At 38.1% G+C, this 18,319-nt stretch overlaps 1 protein-coding gene across 1 annotated transcript in view; it reads left to right on the forward strand.

Moving 5' to 3' along the window:
• Nucleotides 1-18,319, forward strand: part of RNF212B (ring finger protein 212B) — a 35,877-nt gene that overhangs the window by 7,537 nt on the left and 10,021 nt on the right. Inside the window, exons 5-14 of the mRNA XM_047862837.1 lie at nucleotides 6,789-6,904; nucleotides 7,535-7,595; nucleotides 8,554-8,582; nucleotides 9,569-9,615; nucleotides 9,839-9,881; nucleotides 10,042-10,102; nucleotides 10,494-10,542; nucleotides 15,843-15,882; nucleotides 16,172-16,272; nucleotides 16,529-16,590. Coding sequence (XP_047718793.1) covers nucleotides 6,789-6,904; nucleotides 7,535-7,595; nucleotides 8,554-8,582; nucleotides 9,569-9,615; nucleotides 9,839-9,881; nucleotides 10,042-10,102; nucleotides 10,494-10,542; nucleotides 15,843-15,882; nucleotides 16,172-16,272; nucleotides 16,529-16,590 — 609 coding nt within the window. The remainder of the gene's footprint in view (nucleotides 1-6,788; nucleotides 6,905-7,534; nucleotides 7,596-8,553; nucleotides 8,583-9,568; nucleotides 9,616-9,838; nucleotides 9,882-10,041; nucleotides 10,103-10,493; nucleotides 10,543-15,842; nucleotides 15,883-16,171; nucleotides 16,273-16,528; nucleotides 16,591-18,319) is intronic.

Raw genomic sequence — 18,319 nt, forward strand, 5'->3', positions numbered from 1 at the left:
TAGGTATGATTAGTTCATTTCCCTATTTAAAACTATTCAATACAACCATTGCTTTGAGAATAAAGTCCAATGTTCAACATGGTCCATAGGGCCAGGTCTGCTTTGGTCCCTGCTTATCCCTTTAGTCTCACCTCTTTTCCTCTCCCCCTATCCCACTATATACAGACATATTGAATCTATTTTAACTGTTTATATAAATATTTTCTCTCTTGTTTCTGGACCTTTGTGCATGCTGTTTCATCTGTCTATAACATTATATCCTCAAACATATATAGGGATAAGTACACACAGTACCTACATATAATACCATATTGCCATATCGTATTATAATTTTTTGTTTGCTCATGTTGTCCTATGAGGATAGGGGCAGTATTAATCTTATTCATCTTCTATATAACCTCCTAACATAGTACCAGGAACACAGTAGGATTCAGTAAGTATTTTTTGAAAGAATCAATAGAATAATCTTTCCTATTGAGGTTTTCCTTTAATATAGTATATGAAGTATGGTAAAGGGGTAATACTGGGAAAACTATTGAAGTAGAAATATTGAGACCAAATCTGCCTGCTAGCTTGCAACCATTTCTTTGAACCATTTATATTCCTTCACATGTAATGTGAAATAATAATACTCATCTTAGTTCTTATAAAGATCAAGTGAAATAATGTTATGAAAATATTCTTAAAGTTGTAAAGTACTGTATTAGTTTAAAGAATAATGTGGAGGGGCACCTGGGTGGCCCAGTTGGTTAAGCATCCAACTCTTGATTTCAGCTCAGGTCATGATCTCATGGTTCATGGGTTCAAACCCCACATTGGGCTCTGCACTGACAATGTGGAGCCTCCTTGGGATTCTCTCTCTCTCTCTCTCTGTTCCTCTCCTACTTGTGCTCTCTCTCTCTCAAAATAAATAAACTTAAAAAATTAAAACAGAATAATGTGGAGAACTCATAGTGGATTATGGAAGGTCACAAACCTGCAGGAAAATAATTAAAGATCATATAAGTAAAAAGAAGTTTGGATTTTTAAATTATTTTCAAAGTATAAAATACATGTCTACTTTTTAAATACCAACTTTATAGACATGTACCTTATGTACCAAATTTGCCCCTTTGAAGTTTTCATTTTAGTGTTTTTAGTATATTCACATAATTATGCAATCACTACTACCTAATTTTAGAGTATTTTTATTACTCCTAGAAGAAACCCTATATCTATTAGCAGGCACTTCCCAAATCCTCTCCACCCTCCCCAGCCCTAGGCAATCACTAATTTACTTTCTATCCCTATAGGTTTGCCTATTCTGGACATTTCATAAATATGGAATTAATGTGTGATCTGTTGTGACTGACTTCCTTCACTAAATATGATGTTTCTAGGATCATCCACGTTGTAACATGTATTAAGACTTCAGTAGCACTTCACTCTTTTTATAACCAAATAATATTCCATTATATAAACGGGTATATGTTTCATGTATCCATTCATCAGTTGAGAGATATTTGGGTTGTTTCTACTTTTTGGCTATTATGAGTAATTCTGCTATTAACATTTGTGTGTAAGTTTCTGTGGGGGCATATATTTTCATTTCTCTTGGATGTATATGTAGAAGTTGAATTACTGAGTCAAATGGTAACTATGTTTAACTTTTTGAGGAAATGTCAGGCTGTTTTCTCCAGTACTGACACTATTTTACATTCTAATCTGCAGTGTTTGAGGGTTTTGATTTCTCCATATCTTCACTAACTCTTATAAACTCTTAACTGTGTTTGATTATAACTATCCTAGTGGAGTGAAGTAGTATCTCATTGTGGTTTTGATTTGGGATTCCTCTCTTGACAAATGATGTTGAGCATCTTTTCCTGTGCTCACTGGCCATTTGTATATCTTCTTTAAAGTTCTGTTCAGAGGCACCTGGGTGGCTTAGTTGGGTAAGCATCCAACTTCAGCTCAGGTCATGATCTTGCGGTTCATGGATTCGAGCCCCGCATCAGGTACTGTGCTGACAGCTCAGAGCCTGGAGCCTGGTTCAGATTCTATGTCTCCCTCTCCCTCTGCCCCTCCCCAGCTTGTGCTCTGTCGCTTTCTCTCTCTCAAAAATAAATAAACATTAAAAAAAATTTTAAATAATAATTCCTTAATCTTATCCAATTCTGCAGCTGTTATAATTATTTTAAAACTTTGTTTGAATTGGGTTTCTATAAGGTCTATATAGTTCAGTTGGTTGTTAATGTCTCAAGTTTCTATTTAACTATAAGTTTCCTTTCGTTTCTTTTTTTATTAGTACTGAAGAAAATGTTCTTTTGTCTTACAGAGTTTTCTCCAGTGTGGATTTTGTTCATTGTATCCCCATGGAATCATTTAATAATGCTTGTTTGTGCTCTGTATTTCCTTAATCAGAATCATTTGATTGAGGGTGAGTGGGAGGCAAGACTGCTTTACAGCAGTGTTGTGTTCCACCAAGAGGTACATAAGGGTCTTCTGTCTCTTGTTTTATGTGATGGTAGCCAATGATGAACTTTACATTGTTCCATTAAGTAATTAGGAGTTGCAAAATGCTGGGGTCTCTGGATGGCTCAGTCAGTTGGGTGTCCGACTTTGGCTCAGGTCAAGATCTTGCGGTCTATGAGTTCGAGCCCTGCATTGGGCTCTGTGCTGAGAGGGATCAGGGCCTGAACCCTGCTTTGGATTCTGTGTCCCTCTCTCTCTCTGTACTCTCCTGCTCCCACTCTGTCTCTCTGTCTTTCTCTCTCAAAAATAAATAAACATTGAAAAAAAATTTTTTTAAGGAACTGCAAAATGCTAATATTTAATTCTGTCATTTCTATCTCATTTTTTTTAGGTGGAATATGCCTGTAAAAAGAAACTTCCTTTTCTCAACAGTATGATTACCTTGAGATATAATTTAAAATACTAAGACTTTTAGGGGAACCTGGGTGGCTCAGTTGGTTAAGCATCCGACTTTGACTCAGGTCATGATCTCGCAATTCCTGGGTTTGAGCCCCTCATCAAGCTGTCTGCTGTCAGCACAGAGCCATTTTGGATCTCTTTCACCTTCTCTTTCTGCCCCTCCTCCACTCATTTTCTCTCTCTCTCTCTTGTTTTCTCTCAAAATAAATAAACTTAAAAAACTTACTAAGACCTTTAGATACAATGGAATGAGGGAGTCAGTTTCATAAAAGATAGATAAGACAAACCAATAGGTTATGAGAGTCAAAGGTTTATGACAATAGGTTATGACAATAGGTTATGAGTCAATAGGTTATGAGAGTCAAATGAGTTTACCAATACCTTTGAAGTAAATTTCTAAAACTTAGCAACATCTTTACAAATATTCAAAACATTAAAATTGTATGGGAATATAAATCTTCAACTAAAAACTCTGACATTTAAAAATAAGACTTAGGAAATCAATTCTTAGTACAAAAAAGTTGGTCAAGCTAATATTCATTTCCACGTGTATATCAATTTTTATAAACAAACAAATATCTTTTTTAAAAAATCATTAGGCAGCAAAATGAATACCCCACATTGGACCAAAATATCTTGTGTCCTATCATAATAAACTACTGAGCTTCCCCTTTCCTTCCATTGTGATTCCTCTTCCGGTATCTTTTAGTGGTTTCTCCCTTGCTTTCTCCAGGCCCTTGTCATTAACTGGACCTATTTCAGAACTGAAGTTTTAGAATACTGTCTTCAGCAAATGAAGTAAAAATTGTGTTCCATGTTACCAATTCTAAAAAGAGTGAGAATCCAGAGCCTGAAGACCAGGATACCCTTACCTGGTCCTAGTATGGAGACACAGGAAAGGAATCTGGGTCTAGAAATAGGTAGTTTCATATATTGTTCCAATAAAATAAACAGTATTTAATACTTGGCATCATCTAGACAGCATTTATGTTACCAACAGAACTACTTTTATTACTATCTGCTCTATGTTATATTAACGAAATAATCCCAATTTAGAAAAGAAGTCACCAAAATTTGTTCTTATTCAGGAAAAAAAAGAAGTGAAACTCTTTTTTTTAATGAGGCTGAAGAATTTGAATGAGACAGAATAATGAGTTTGCTAATGATCAAGATTTCTTAAATACTGAAATTCATTCCTGAGTTAGGTTTTAGAGTCTATTTTGATGGATGTATTCGAAATAGGCTAAACATTTGTATTCTAACATCAGGCAAAAGCGTGTGTTCCTCTCCTATAACACTTCTTGCTAGTGGTTGTTTTCTGGATTTGTCTTTCCTCTTCTTGGAATGGTCAAATCTAGGATTTGGGTTTGAGTTTTTGGGTAAGTAGTCCTGCTCAGGCCTAGGCAAAAGGCCCTTCAGTAGTCTATTCTAGACTCCTGGAGTTGCAGAGGGGGATCTATTTCCTGTGCACAGAGTGGGGGAGGTGGGCAAGTCTGGGAAGGCAAAAGAAGTTCTCAGTCAAAAGAAAAAACAGAGAAGCTTGGGTAGGTCAGTCGATTGAGCATTCAACTCTTGATTTCGGCTCAGGTCATGATCCCAAGGGTTATGGGGTATAAGGCTCACTTCACTGAGTATGGAGCCTGCTTAGGATTCTCTCTCTCTCCCTCTCTCTGCCTCTCTCCCCCTGCTCATGTGTGTGCATGGTCTCTTTCTCTCTCTCTCTCTCAAAAAAAAATTTTTTTAATAAATAAATAAAAGAAAAAACAGACCAAAGTTCTTTTAGCTCAGAAAAAAACATGTGGTGGTGGAGTTGGAAGTGTGGGGGAAATTTGGAAATTAGACAAATTTGCTATTGATTTGAATTAAAATAAAAATTAAGGTTGGATAAATTCTTCCTCCTGAAGAATCTAGAAAGACGAGGCAGTAACATGTACTCATGGGTGATTATTAGGAGGGGAGTAGTTTAAATCAGTTTATTTAGATGGGAAAGGGAGGAACTTAAAAGGGGAATTCTTTTTCTCTTAAGTTTTATTTCCTTTTAAACAGTCATCTGTCATGTGTTCTATCTAGTTCGAGAGGAGATTGCCAATTGCTCCCTATCTTTTTCTTATCCTTTTTGAGGACTTAGCTCAGTAAATTAAAATGATTAACTTTTTATGAGACAAATGGGACCTTTGATGATCTCTAGGGGAAGAATAACTGGTCTAGGGCAGGATTTGGGTTTTCTTGGCCCAAGGTTGATCCTAACTTAATTTCACTGCCAACTAATCCCAAGAATGGATTAAGATGTTTGGGATACTGTCTCTCGGCTAAACATTACACTTATCTTAACATCTATTGCTCCCCAACCCCTCACCACGTTAGGTAACTCCTGGGATTCTGAGCGCCTTTTCCTACATCTGCACTGCTCAAATTTTAAAAAGTTAACATGTTTTATTTTCGTGAAAACAACCACTTAAAAAAAAAAACAACTAAAGAAGACTATAATGAAATCTTACCTAACTAGAATTAGTTCAGTTTGGTTGTGAGTAGAAAGGAAAGAGGGTAGAAGCTATATAAACTTTTTTTTAAGTTTATTTATTTATTTTGAGGGAGAGAATGAGCACAAGCAGAGGAGGAACAGAGAGAGAGAGAGGGAGAGGGAGAGAATCCTAAGCAGGTTCTGCACTGTCAGCACAGAGCCCACCCAGTTCGGGGTTCAAACTCCAGAACCGTGAGATCATGACCTGAGCCAAAATCAAGAGTCGGATGCCCAACTGACTGAGTCACCCAGGCACCCCTATAAACTTTTAAGTTCAATTCTGTAGTAGGGTGGTAAAAGCAAATCACAAATTAGGTGAAAACAAAAAGTTTATGCCAAAAATACCAAGATTTAGGGAAGGACCTTAGAGAAAAGGTTTATAGTCTGAATAGGGAGGAAGCAGATGAGACATAAACACTGCTGTGTGTTCAGAAGTAGAGCCTGACAAAGCTAAAACACTTTCTAAATATTAACTTTTGCTCTGAGTCAGTAATCCTCTGATAGGCACATCAGTATATCAAATGGTAAAGCAAAACAAAAGATAAAATTATTTGCCCATGCCCAGAAATAAAATTCAGGAATAGATAATCTCCTCCTGTGCTTCTTTGCCCTTTACTGTAGCAGCATAAACAGGCTGCAAGTGCCCCTGTGGGTGTCTCAGGGAAAGTAAATTGGTTACCAGTGCTCCGTAATAGCTAGGAATGTGGAAGCTGAGGCCAAACTAATAGTAGACAAGTTAGATCAGAACCAACTCTAAGCCTGAAAAAGTTTTTTGAGTATCACTCTTCTTGTGCAAGATGAAAGATTATATTTTTAAAGGGCCATTCTACCATGCCAGAATATTCTCATAAAGATTTTAAGAAGTGGGGCACCTGGGTGGCTCAGTCAGTTAAGCGTCCAACTTGGCTCAGGTCGTGATCTCATGGTTCTTGGGTTCCAGCCTGCATCAGGCTCTATGTTGACAGTTCAGAGCCAGGAGCCTGCTTCAGATTCTGTCTCTCTCTCTCTCTCTCCCTCTCTCTCTCCCTCCCTCACTCTCTCCCTCCCTCTCTCTCTCTCTCTCTCTGTCTGTCTCTTTCTCTGCCCCTCCCCCACTCATGCTCTGTCTCTCTCAAAAATAAATAAACACTAAAAAAAATTTTTTTTTAAAGATATTAAGAAGCCATTTTCCTGGAAATGAGAAGCTTTGGCTTTCCCTAGTGCCAAATCATCTACTTTGGGGGAGACATGAATTAGGCCAGATGCTCCAGAAGAAAATGATCATTAAAGGATGAATTGGTAGATTTCTCTTTGTTGCCAGAAGTAAGGGGAAAGGAATTATGGGGGTGTGTGTCAAAGACCTGTTTTTACCTAGTAGGTGTGGAGTTTCCAGAAGAAACAAACAGATCTCCTCATCGCCTTTTATAAGCATAGAATTACAAAGTTAGAAGCAGCCATGCAGGAGGCACAGCAGACGGTGACCAGCCAGGAAAAGTAAGTGACAAATCAAATCACCAGAGAGCATTTTTTCTTTTAGAGAAGCTGTAGCCCTTATTTCCTTATGGTTGCAAAGCCTCGGAATTGTGCTACGTGTGTTTGTGTTTGTCTTGGGTAAACCAGGTACCAAATTTTTGGTCCCCTCAATCTCCATTTTGTTTTTCTCTTTCTTCCCTCAAGGGGCCGTGCTCACCTTATAGTTTTCCTCTTGTACTTCCTTGTCAAAAATTGCTTCTTTGGGGAGATGAGGCATAGCTTTTCAATATAAAGACGAGAGACAACATTTCAGATGTTACCTCCAGGAGGGCATATTTGGAAATCTTAAGCTAAAAGATGGAATCCTTGATGGAAGTTTTCAGACAGCAGCAGGCCAGGGGTATGTGTGGAAGGGAAATGGAACTGTGTGCAAACTCCTCTGAAATCATACCAAGTGACTGCTTATTTTGTCCACCTGATTCTTCTAGCCGTCAAACTCAGCTCCTATCTCCTGAATCCCTAGATCTCTGATAGAAATACCTTGTACAGTGGCAGGCATCTCTCTGTATTAACTAGATATTAACAATAAAAATCAGGGTTTTTTTTATCCCATTGACCTGCTGGAGATGATTATTTCCATATTTTGCCTAGAGAGCTGTCAGTCTTAAAGAAGGAGAATGGAGAACTGAAGAAATTTCTTGCCATCCTAAAGGTGAATGAAACAGATTTTCCTTACTATTATTTTCTCTCCTACTTTTCCCGTATATCCAATTGACGTGTAGAATAGTGTTTCCTAACCTTTTTCACATCCTGGCATAAATAACTGATAATATTTGTACAAGTACACTCTGGTAAATGGTCGAGGCCCCAGAACACCTTGGACTGAAAGGATCAACATGTAACACTGGTAACCCATTCTCGAACATCAGTGAGTCAGGACATACCATTTGGGAAACTCTCTTATAGAAGAGACATCTATTATAACTTAAAATTTCTCTTTAAGAATCCCAAGGCACCTTGGGGCGCCTGGGTGGCTTGGTCGGTTAAGCGTCCGACTTCGGCTCAGATCATGATCTCACTGTCTGTGAGTTCGAGCCCCGCGTCGGGCTCTGTGCTGACAGCTCAGAGCCTGGAGCCTGTTTCAGATTCTGTGTCTCCCTCTCTCTCTGCTCCTCCCCTGTTCATGCTCTGTCTCTCTCTGTCTCAAAAATAAATAAACGTTAAAAAATTAAAAAAAATTAAAAAAAAAAAGAATCCCAAGACACCTCAGGACCTTTCCTCTTCCTCCAATCCACCTCTATTTCCTAGACGTTTCTTTCTTCCTAAGAATGTTCTTTGTATTTGTATAATTTTCCTATTGATCCTACTCCTGAAACTATTCTAGCACATTTATCCTGCCATTTTCCCTTCCCTCCCCCATAGACTCTCCATATTTTCCCAGGTAAATCAGTCTTCAGGATTCCCAATGTGTTTTTATGAAGAGTAACTAAATGTTTATCCTGCCAAAGCTAATAATTTCCTAGGGAAGCATTGCTGCTGTTTTTTCTCCTGCTGGGAATCTTAGCAACAACAGCTAGAGGACATTGCAGCTTAGTTATCTAGCAAGTAACATTCATTCGTTAGGACCTTTGAGCTGCAGCTTCCTTCACTCCCATTTTTTTCACTTACAGGAATCTCCAAATTGGTACCAAGGAAGCAGGTCAGTTTTATCAGGTCCCATACTAGCCCTGTTTGAAAATTGCTGTTCTTTCTTAACTCTAGGCTGCAACACACCTGTGTGGGCTGTAAGGTGGAGGAAATGGTTGATGAAGTTATCTTTCACTTCTCCAGTTACTCACAGAAAAGTGCTCAAGTAAAGTCTTGAATGTAATGTTCACTCTTATGAAATCCTACTCATCCTTCAAAATTCAACTCATATGTCACTTCCTGTGTCAAGACTTCACTAGGCAGAGTTCAATATTTTATTAATCATTTATTCAATAAATATTAATTGCCTATTGTTTATCAGGTGCCATATTAGGTGCTGTGTGTACATCACCAGTTAGTCTCATTGGTAATGTCCGTACCCTACCAACTATTAAATGATTTTTTTAAAATCTCAGCCCTGTTTTGGTGTGTTAAGAGACATGGTTCCTGCACCCACAGAAGTGACAGTCTAGTGTTCTTTCATGCTTCTGTACTTCTGATACACCAATTATAATACTTAAACATTGCTTTTATTTATCTTTTTATCTCTCCAACCTCTCAAATATAGGAACCTATTCTAGTTACATTTGTAATCTCAGGATCTAGGATGTATAAGCACTAAATAAATGCTTGTTGAAGAGATGGATGAGGGGATGGAAGGAGTGAGGGAATGATGGATTTATGCATGGATGAACAGATGGATAGATATATGTAAAACTGAGAGTACTTTGTAGGCCTTGAGGGAAAGAAGAAAGGAGAACTTCAAAATTTCTCCTATTACAGGCAGTAGAGAAGGTTTCAGTTAGGAAATTAGAGAGCCAAGGAGTCTCATATGGAAACTTTGCCTCCATATTTTGCGGTGATACCTGTAATACATGATAGTAAGAAATTTGTGTGCTCAGAGAGTAAGCTGTTACTTCTATAAACAATGATCTGATTGATCCTCTTAGGGGGTACTTAACTTCTGCTGCTGCTTTTTTTTTTTTTTTTTCCTTTCAGGTCAGCCACACCTCGACCAGTAGGCATTACTTCTCCATCACAGTCAGGTAATGAACATTTTTTGCCCAAATACCTGTGTGAGGTGAATAAATATCCTTTTCCCATATGGAAGATAGTTCCCTCTCAGAGACTGTAATGTGATTTTTCTAATCTTGTGTATGGTATGAAAAGATCATATAACCAGATACCCACTTGTGACAGATTGGGTAGGCAAGGCAGCGGGCACACCATTGATGGCTACTTTTCATACTTCACTTTATTCTCTTTCAGTTACTCCACGACCCAGTTCTCAGCACAGCAGCCAAGTGGTCAGGTGAGTAGACAGCCTACACAGCCATATTAAAACTGTTGGCAAGAGTTGGAATATGAAAGAAATACCTAGATATGGCAGAGATAGGGACTAAAGAGACTTTAGGTCTATGTAGAGTTTAACACCAGGTTTGTTTGTTTTCTTTCTGTCTCACCTTATACAGTCGGTCCTCCTCGGTGGAGTCTGTCCCTTACAGAATGTCTGGATTTACTAGCTTGGGACAAGTAAGTGATACTTTACTTTCTTTTCCCAGAATGAGATTTCTAATGCTACATGAAAGCAAAGATTTCTGGCAAAAATATTAACCTTATATTGGTTTTGGTATAAATTATCTGATGCCATGCCTGACTTTCTTTTCTTTTGGCAATGCAGCCCTGATGTTAGAAGCTAACACAGAGAATAAGTGGGGTGAAAGTAGTGGAAATGTTTAAAGACTGAATTAATAGTAATAGTTCATTTTGGAAGTAATAAAGTGTGGATCCTCCTTGGACTACCATGCCCATTCTGGGAGAACAATATATGCTTCAATGTGCAGATATAGAGAAATAGCAAAGAATATGGAAGCCAGAGAATGGGGATGTATTTATTAATTGATGTTTATTGTTTGTCCATCAGGGAGTCAGAGGCCTACAAGGAAAAAGTACTCCCAGAGACTCATATATTGGTGAGAGGGGGGCTGGGAAAGGATCAGAAACCAACATATATTCAGTACAGATACCAGAAGATTTCTGGTTTACTCTGCATGTATAATGCCATTATGCATTTTCTGTGCATAATATAAGGCAATTAATTTTTTTCCAGACACTGACTGATTCCAGGTATCCAGAGATATATTACTGATTTTCAAAGAATGATATTTCTGTTCTCAAAATGATAAGAAGAAACTTTTTTTGAGCAGTGGAAAGTCATTGAAAGCCTCTGGTCAAGAGATAGGGGAGATAGTCTCTGGTCAAGAGACATCCAGGTGTCTCAGTCAGTTAAGGTCACAATCTCACAGCTTTGTGCTGACAGCTCAGAGCCTGCTCAGGATTCTCTCTCTTCCTCTCTCTCTGCGCCTCCCCTGCTTGTGATCTGTCTCTCTCTCTCAAAGTAAGTAAATAAAGAGAGAGATGGGATAACTTGAGTAAAATAGATTTGGATTTTTAAAATTGCCACAAGATGGCAGTAGAAGTTAGGTCTAAAAGATGCCCGTTGTGTTAGCCTGAAGGGGAATCCAGCTTCTTCACTATGTATTAAAAATTCCAGTGAAGGATACCCACTTAATTTCTTGTCTCTTTCCTCTTAGAACTATTATTGTTATTACTATTTTCAAGGGCATTATCCAGTCCATAGAGAATACTTATCAGAGAGGATTTCCCTTTCTTTCACAAGAGGCAGGGGTGAAATTTGCACATTTCTTTCTGTATAATCATTTTTGAAAATCACCAAATAGTTTCCCTCCAATTCTTTCATATTCACCCTTTAAAAAATGTAGAAGTCCTAGAAAATTTATTTCTGTCAGGTTAGTAGTAATATTTTCTATTTTGTTCCTGATTTTAGTTATTTGAAGCTTTCTACTCTTTTCTTGTAGAAAAAAGTTGGCTGAAGACTAGCCAATCTAGTTGAACATTTCAAAGAACCTACTTTTAGTTTTGTTGATTTTCTCTGTTTTTCTATTCTCTATTTCATTTATTTCTGCTCTAAGCTTTATATCTTTCCTTCTGTTTATTTTGAGTTTAGTCCTTTTTTTTAGTTTCATAAGATAAAAGGTTGGATTATTGATTTGAGATGTGCTTTTTAAATGTAGACATTTTTAGTTATAAATTTCACACTAAGCACTGCTTTCATTGCATCCTAAAAGGTTTAGTATTTTCTGGTTTTGTTTTCACCCATCTCAAAGTATTTTCTAGTTTCTTTTGTGATTTTTTTTCTTTGAACCATTGTTTTTTTTTGGCAGTGTGTTGTTTAATGTTAACATATTTTGAATTTCACAAATTTCCTCCTGTTACTGATTTTTAGTTTCATTTCATTGTGGTTGGACGAAATACTTTGTATGATTTAAAATATATGGCCTAACAGATGGTTTATCTTGGGGAATGTTCCATGTACACTTTAGAAGAATGTGTATTCTGCTGTTATTGGTGGAGTGTTTGTTCTAAAGAAGTCTTTAGATTTAGTTGGTATATAACGTTGTTCAAATCTTCTATTCCATTGCTGATCTTCTGTCTAGTTGTTCTATTCATTATTGAAAGTGGAATATTGAAGATTCCAATAGAATATTGAAGATTCCAATAGTTTCTCTCCAGTTCTCTTCAATTCTGTCAGTTTTTGCTTCTTGTATTTTAGAACTCTGTTGTTAGATGAATATATGTTTATAAGTATTGTATCTTCTTGATGGGCTGACCCTTTTACCATTTGACCTTTGTCTCAAAGTGCATTTGTCTGATATAAGTCACTCTGCCCTCTTTTGTTTACAGTTTGCATGGAATATTTTTTCCATATTTTTACTTTCAACCTACATGTGTCTTTGAATTTAAGATGAGTGTTGTATAGATAGTGTATACTTGGATCTTTTTTGTTCGTCATTCTGCTCCATTTCATTGTGCTGTTATCATAAATTACATCTGTATAAGTTGTATACTCATCAACACAAAGTTACAGTTTTATACAATTGTCTTTATAATCATATAGGAGAGGGGAACCTGGGTGGCTTAGTCGGTTGAGTCCGACTTCAGCTCAGGTCGTGATCTCACGGTTTTGTGAGTTTGAGCCCCTCATTGGGTTCTCTGCTGTCAGCCCAGAGCCCACTTCAGATCTTCTGTCCCCCTCTCTCTCTGGCCCTCCCCTGCTCATGCTCTCTCTCTCTCTCTCTCTCTCTCTCAAAAATGAATACATATTTAAAAAATCAGATAGGAGAAAAAAGTTACAAACAAAAATACACATATACTTTTGTATTTACCAATGTAATTGCCTTTGCCAGTGCTCTTTATTATTTCTTCATGAAGATCTGAGTTACTGTCCAGTGTCCTTTGAGGTAAGCCTGAAGGACTCCCTTTAGTGTTTCTTGTAAGGCAGATTTGATAGTGATGAATTCTCTCAGTTTTTGTTCACCTGGGAACGTCCTAATTTCTCCATCTTTGATGTTTATTTATTTTTGAGACAGAGAGTGTGAGTGCAAGGGGGGTGGGGTGGGTGGGAAGAGGATCCAAAGCAGGCTCTGTGGTGACAGCAGAAAGCCCCATGTGGGCCTCAAACTCACAAACTGTGAGATCATGACCTGAGCTGAAGTTGGACACTCAACTGACTGAGCCACTCAGGCACCCCTTTCTCCATCTTTGAAGAATAGTTTTGCTGGATTTAAAATTTTTGGTTGATAGTCTTTCTTTTAGTATTCTGAATATGTTATCTGCCAGTGTTCTTGCCTCCCTGGTTTCTGAGGAGAAATCAATGCTAATTTTATTGAGAATCCCTTACATGTTATAAGTGACTTCTTTCAAGTTTCTTTTTTTTTTTTTTTTTTTTTTTTTTTGGTCTTTGGCTTTCAGTAGTTTATGATATGTCTAGGTGTGGATCTCTTTAACTGGAGTTAGTTCTGAGTTTCTTGGATGTGTAGATCAATTTTTTTTCATCTAATTTGGGAAGTTATCAGCCATTATTTCTTCAAATATTCTTTCTGTCCTGTTCCTCTTTTCTTCTTCTAGAACTCCCATTATGCATATGTTGATATACTTGATGGTATTTCACCACCAAGAGACCTCAAGGTCTCTGAGGCTGTCTGTTCATTTTTCTTTATTATTTTTTCTTTCTCTTCCTCACATTATATAACCGCAATTGGCTTCAAATTTGCAGATTTTTTTCTTTTGTCCATTTGTATGTACTGATGGGCCCCTCCAGTGAAATTTTCATTTTAGTTATTATACTTTCAATTCCAGAATTTATATTTGGTTCTTTTAAATATATTTTGTCTTTGGGGCGCCTGGGTGGCTTGTTCGGTTGAGCGTCCGACTTCAGCTCAGGTCATGATCTCATGGTCCGTGAGTTCGAGCCCCGCGTCGGGCTCTGTGCTGACAGCTCAGAGCCTGGAGCCTGTTTCTGATTCTGTGTCTCCCTCTCTCTCTGCCCCTCCCTGTTCATGCTCTGTCTCTCTCTGTCTCAAAAATAAATAAACGTTAAAAAAATTTAAATATATTTTGTCTTTATTAGTATTCTCTATTTGTTGAGACACCATTCTTATACTTTAGTGCTTTAGACATGGTTTCCTAAGATATTTGAACATATTTAAAATACCAGATTTAAATGTTTGTCTAAAAAAAGTCTAGTCTGGGCTTAGTCCAATGTCTGGGCTTCCTCAAGGACAGTTTCTATTGATTGCTTTATTTCTTTATATGGGTCATATTTTCCTATTTGTTTGCATACCTCATAATTTTCTGTTGGAAACTGGACATTTAAAATAATGTAACAGGGCAACTATAGGAATCAGATTATTCCTCCTCCCCAGGGTTTTTTGATGTTGCTGTTTATAGTTAGTTAGTGACTCTTTAAAACTAAGTCTGTAAAATCTGTATTGTCAGGGCACCTGGCTGGCTCAGTCAGGTAAGCATCTGACTCTTGATTTCGGCTTGGATCATGATCTAATGGTTTGTGAGTTTGAGTACCACATTGGGCTCTGCACTGATGTTGCAGAGCCTGCTTGGAATTCTCTCTCCCTCTCTCTGCCCCTCCCCTGCTCGTGCTCTGTCTCTCAAAATAAATCAATCAATTAAAAAAAAAATCTGTATTGTCATGGAATGCCACCAAAGTCTCTATTCAGTTAGCTTAGTGGTAAGCTAATGATTGGACAGAGATTTCCCTTAAACACCTGGAACCAGTAAGTCTCTCAGTCTTTGCTGAAGGGTTGTGTGTGTGTGTGTGTGTGTGTGTGTTGGGGTTCACTTTCAGCACTTAGCCAGACAATTGAGAACTGTGCCTTAGCTTTCATCCTGCTTATATGACCTCAAGGTAAGAGATTAAAGCCTTTTCAGGTCTCTTCTGAGCATGCACATAGTCCTGCACATGCATATGGTCTAGATCCCAAGAACGTGTTGTTTTCAGAGTTCTTACCAGCTCATTCCCCATCTCTTCCATCTATGCTTTTTGGTTAGCCTATTGTTTGCCCCAATTAATATTCACATCCTCAGGCAACCTAAAGAAGTGCTTTTAATTGTTTACAACAAACACTCCTGGGGAAAAGGCTTTTCACACATGGTAAACTCTAAGCTCTAAGTCATGATGAGTTTGTGCTACAAGTCAAGTCACATAAAGGCAGTCTTGCAAGTAGAGTCTTCCGGCAAACCACTGGACAGGTCAAGTGATTATTCTCTGGGAATGAGACTGTAAGAGTCCCAACCCCATTCCATCCCCACAGTGACTGCCAGAATGTTGGTTTTCAAGGCTACCATGGAGCTGGAGGAGAAATGGGAATGGGGCAAGTTAAAATGCCAGAAAATTCACTCTTCTTAGCTTCATTTGGCTATTTTTTCTGGAATAAACATTCCCCAGACTGTTGCAAGGCTTTTGTTAATTTCTGGAGTTCTGAAAAAATTGGTTCTGACAATTTTTGCTAGTTTTCTTTTTCCTCTTATGGAGAGAATTTTTGGAGGTCCTTATGCCACCGTTTTTGCTGTCGCTCCCAACCAATTTAATGACCCTTTGTCTTTAGCCATTCTTCCTAGTAATCCCCATCTTAGAGGGGAAACCAAGACACAGATACATTAGAACACATCAAGGCAGTACTGGGTCCTGGCCCACAAATCCATGAGAGGGAGGAAAGCAACTTTCACTGCTAGGTGATTTGTGAGTTTTTTTTACTTGTTGTTAGTCCCTAAGCCTAACATATACACTAAAAATCTTTGGTCCCCAATTTCTTTCCCTGACCCCAAGTATACCTGAATAAATCTCTTCTCCAGCTCATGGGTTATCTCACAGGCTGACTTTTATGTTTTCCAGAAACCCCTTCACCAGCTTCCACTCACAGCCTATCTTATAGGTAAGTAGCACTGTGCTTCCTTTCACTTGGGATCTGTTCACACTGACACTCTGCTAGCAGCCCTGGGGTTATTTCTACTAGCCTATACCCCTGACATTTATAAATCTACCTTGTAAACAAGAGAGCATTGAATAGTACTGTGTCTAATATACATCAGAATTATTTTATTTTTAGTTGCAAGCAGGGGATTTATTTCCTGTCTTGTCTAAATATATAGGCTGTGCCTTTAAATACGCTTTTTACCTTTACCTTCGTTTTCTTTGCTGATGCTTTTATTTCCCCTCCTTAGGCCTTCACCTGCCTCTTCTGGACAGGGGATTTTTTCTTTCAGACCATCCCTAAATGGTGGGGATTCAGGCCACACAAGAGCCCTTACCCCCAGTAATTCAGGTATGTTAAATGTCATTCCCAAAGGAATGGAACTTCAATCATTGACATGTATACTAAAATGAGGATTTTCAAGGTGAAAGAAGTTAGGAAAAGAATGACTTTATAGCATGCCTCTTAAATTGCTTAGCTAAGTCTTTTTCCCTTCTGAGTGGTGTTCTACAGATTAAGACCTACCTATTTACCCTGACCCATAAGTAACATTGCCAAAGAACTGCCCAAGGAAGTTATCTTTCACCATTCCAATTCTGTCCTTCAGGTCAGAGGGAAAGCAGAACCCCACTAGAGAGTCTTCCTGGTTTCCAGCTACCAGTCCAGCAGGTGAGCCCTGGCTAGTCTAACTTGCCTGTGTATGAAAAACTTACATGGTTGGGCCTGTGCACAACATACCCTTTTGGTCTCCTCTTAAGGTGGTAAAATGTAACCAGTGGAGAATGATACGGGTTTCAAGTGTGGTAACCAAATGTTCACAATTTTCCAGAATGGTTTCAATTTCAAAGATTCTTTCCTACTATCAGATTAGCTTCCTGGTTTGGGGTTTAAAAATTAGGTCACATGGTAGTGAATGCCTTTAAACTGAGAGGTCTGGGCCAGTGTGAACTAAGTGCGTAGACACAACTGACATTCCCAGAAGCTCCACAAAAAAGTATTTCAATGGAATATATCTTTTGGATAGAGGTACTACTTGAACTAGGAAAAATCGCATGTACTTCTCTAGAGATGGTTAGAATAAGGCTTTATAAATTATGGGACTATGATATGTCAGCAACAAGAGGAAGAAGGCATGGGAATAAGGAGAGAGGTTTGTAAGGAGCTCTACATGCCAAGTCCAGTCTTGCCTTTTAAGTTAACTTTTATGGCCCAGGTTTTGAGGATATTTAGGCTCTTTTCCATGCCAAGCTCCTGGTGAGCCCAAGGACATACTAAGGTGGGTAAATATTTTGCTCTCATATTCCAAACGCCCTTTATTTTCACTGGAAAGGAATTAGGGTCTAAGCCACAAGAGGCAACACTGGGGAAATAACATCCCTGAGATCCTTACAAATGGAGGGATTAACCTACAGATGAAAAAAGACTTAAGGGACATATAAACCATCTGCAAACATATGGCCCCTATTGGAGCCTGATTAAAACTGTATCACACACACACACAAACATACATTTATGAGAAAGTTGAAAACTGAATACCTGTTGGACATTTGATATTGTTTTCTTTTTTTTAATGTTTATTTTTTATTTTTTGAGAGAGAAAGAGCGCACACATGTGTGCAGTAAGGGAGGGGCAGAGAGATGGGGACAGAGCATCTGAAGCAGGCTCTGAGTTGACAGCAGGGGCTTGATCTAACTCACAAACCGTGAGATCTTTACCTGAAGTCAGACGCTTAACTGACTGAGTCACACAGGCACCCCAATATTAAGGAATTCTTAGTTTTTGTGTGTGGGCATACTACTATTGTGGTTGTTTTTAAAAATAGTCTATCTTTTGGAGATACATACTAAAATATTTAGAAATAGGAAGTTAAGGGATTGTCTGGGTTTTGCTTTAGTATATAATCTAGTGGACATGGGGCAGAGAGAGTAGAAATGAAAAAAATTGGCCATGAGCTATTTGTTGAAGTTGGGTGATGGATACTCATCAGTCCATTATACTACTTTACTTTTGTACTTTTTGAAAATTTCAGGAAGATTAAAAAAAAAAAAAAAGCTATTGAAGTGCCACCTCCCCAGGGCATAAGAATCCTGCCTCCCTGGTAAGCACATTTCAGCACAGTAGTCATAGGTTCCAGGTCTTCCAAAGTAGTTCTTTAAATACTCTGCGTTATTATCACCATAAGCCGCTCAGATGTTGTAGACTTTCATAATTAGCAACAAAGGCTTTGTCACAGATGTATCAAATCTTAGTACAAATCTTGGAACAGTTATCATGCAATGGAGAAAACTATGGGGAAGCACAGTGGTAGTTTGCTGTCTTAATAAACTTCATAAAGTGGTTTAAGAGGGCCTTATTTGCCCTTTTTGTTATAAATGCCCATATCTGCCTTCCTGTCCT

Source organism: Prionailurus viverrinus, chromosome B3, assembly GCF_022837055.1.
Source record: "Prionailurus viverrinus isolate Anna chromosome B3, UM_Priviv_1.0, whole genome shotgun sequence".
Taxonomy (NCBI): domain Eukaryota; kingdom Metazoa; phylum Chordata; class Mammalia; order Carnivora; family Felidae; genus Prionailurus; species Prionailurus viverrinus.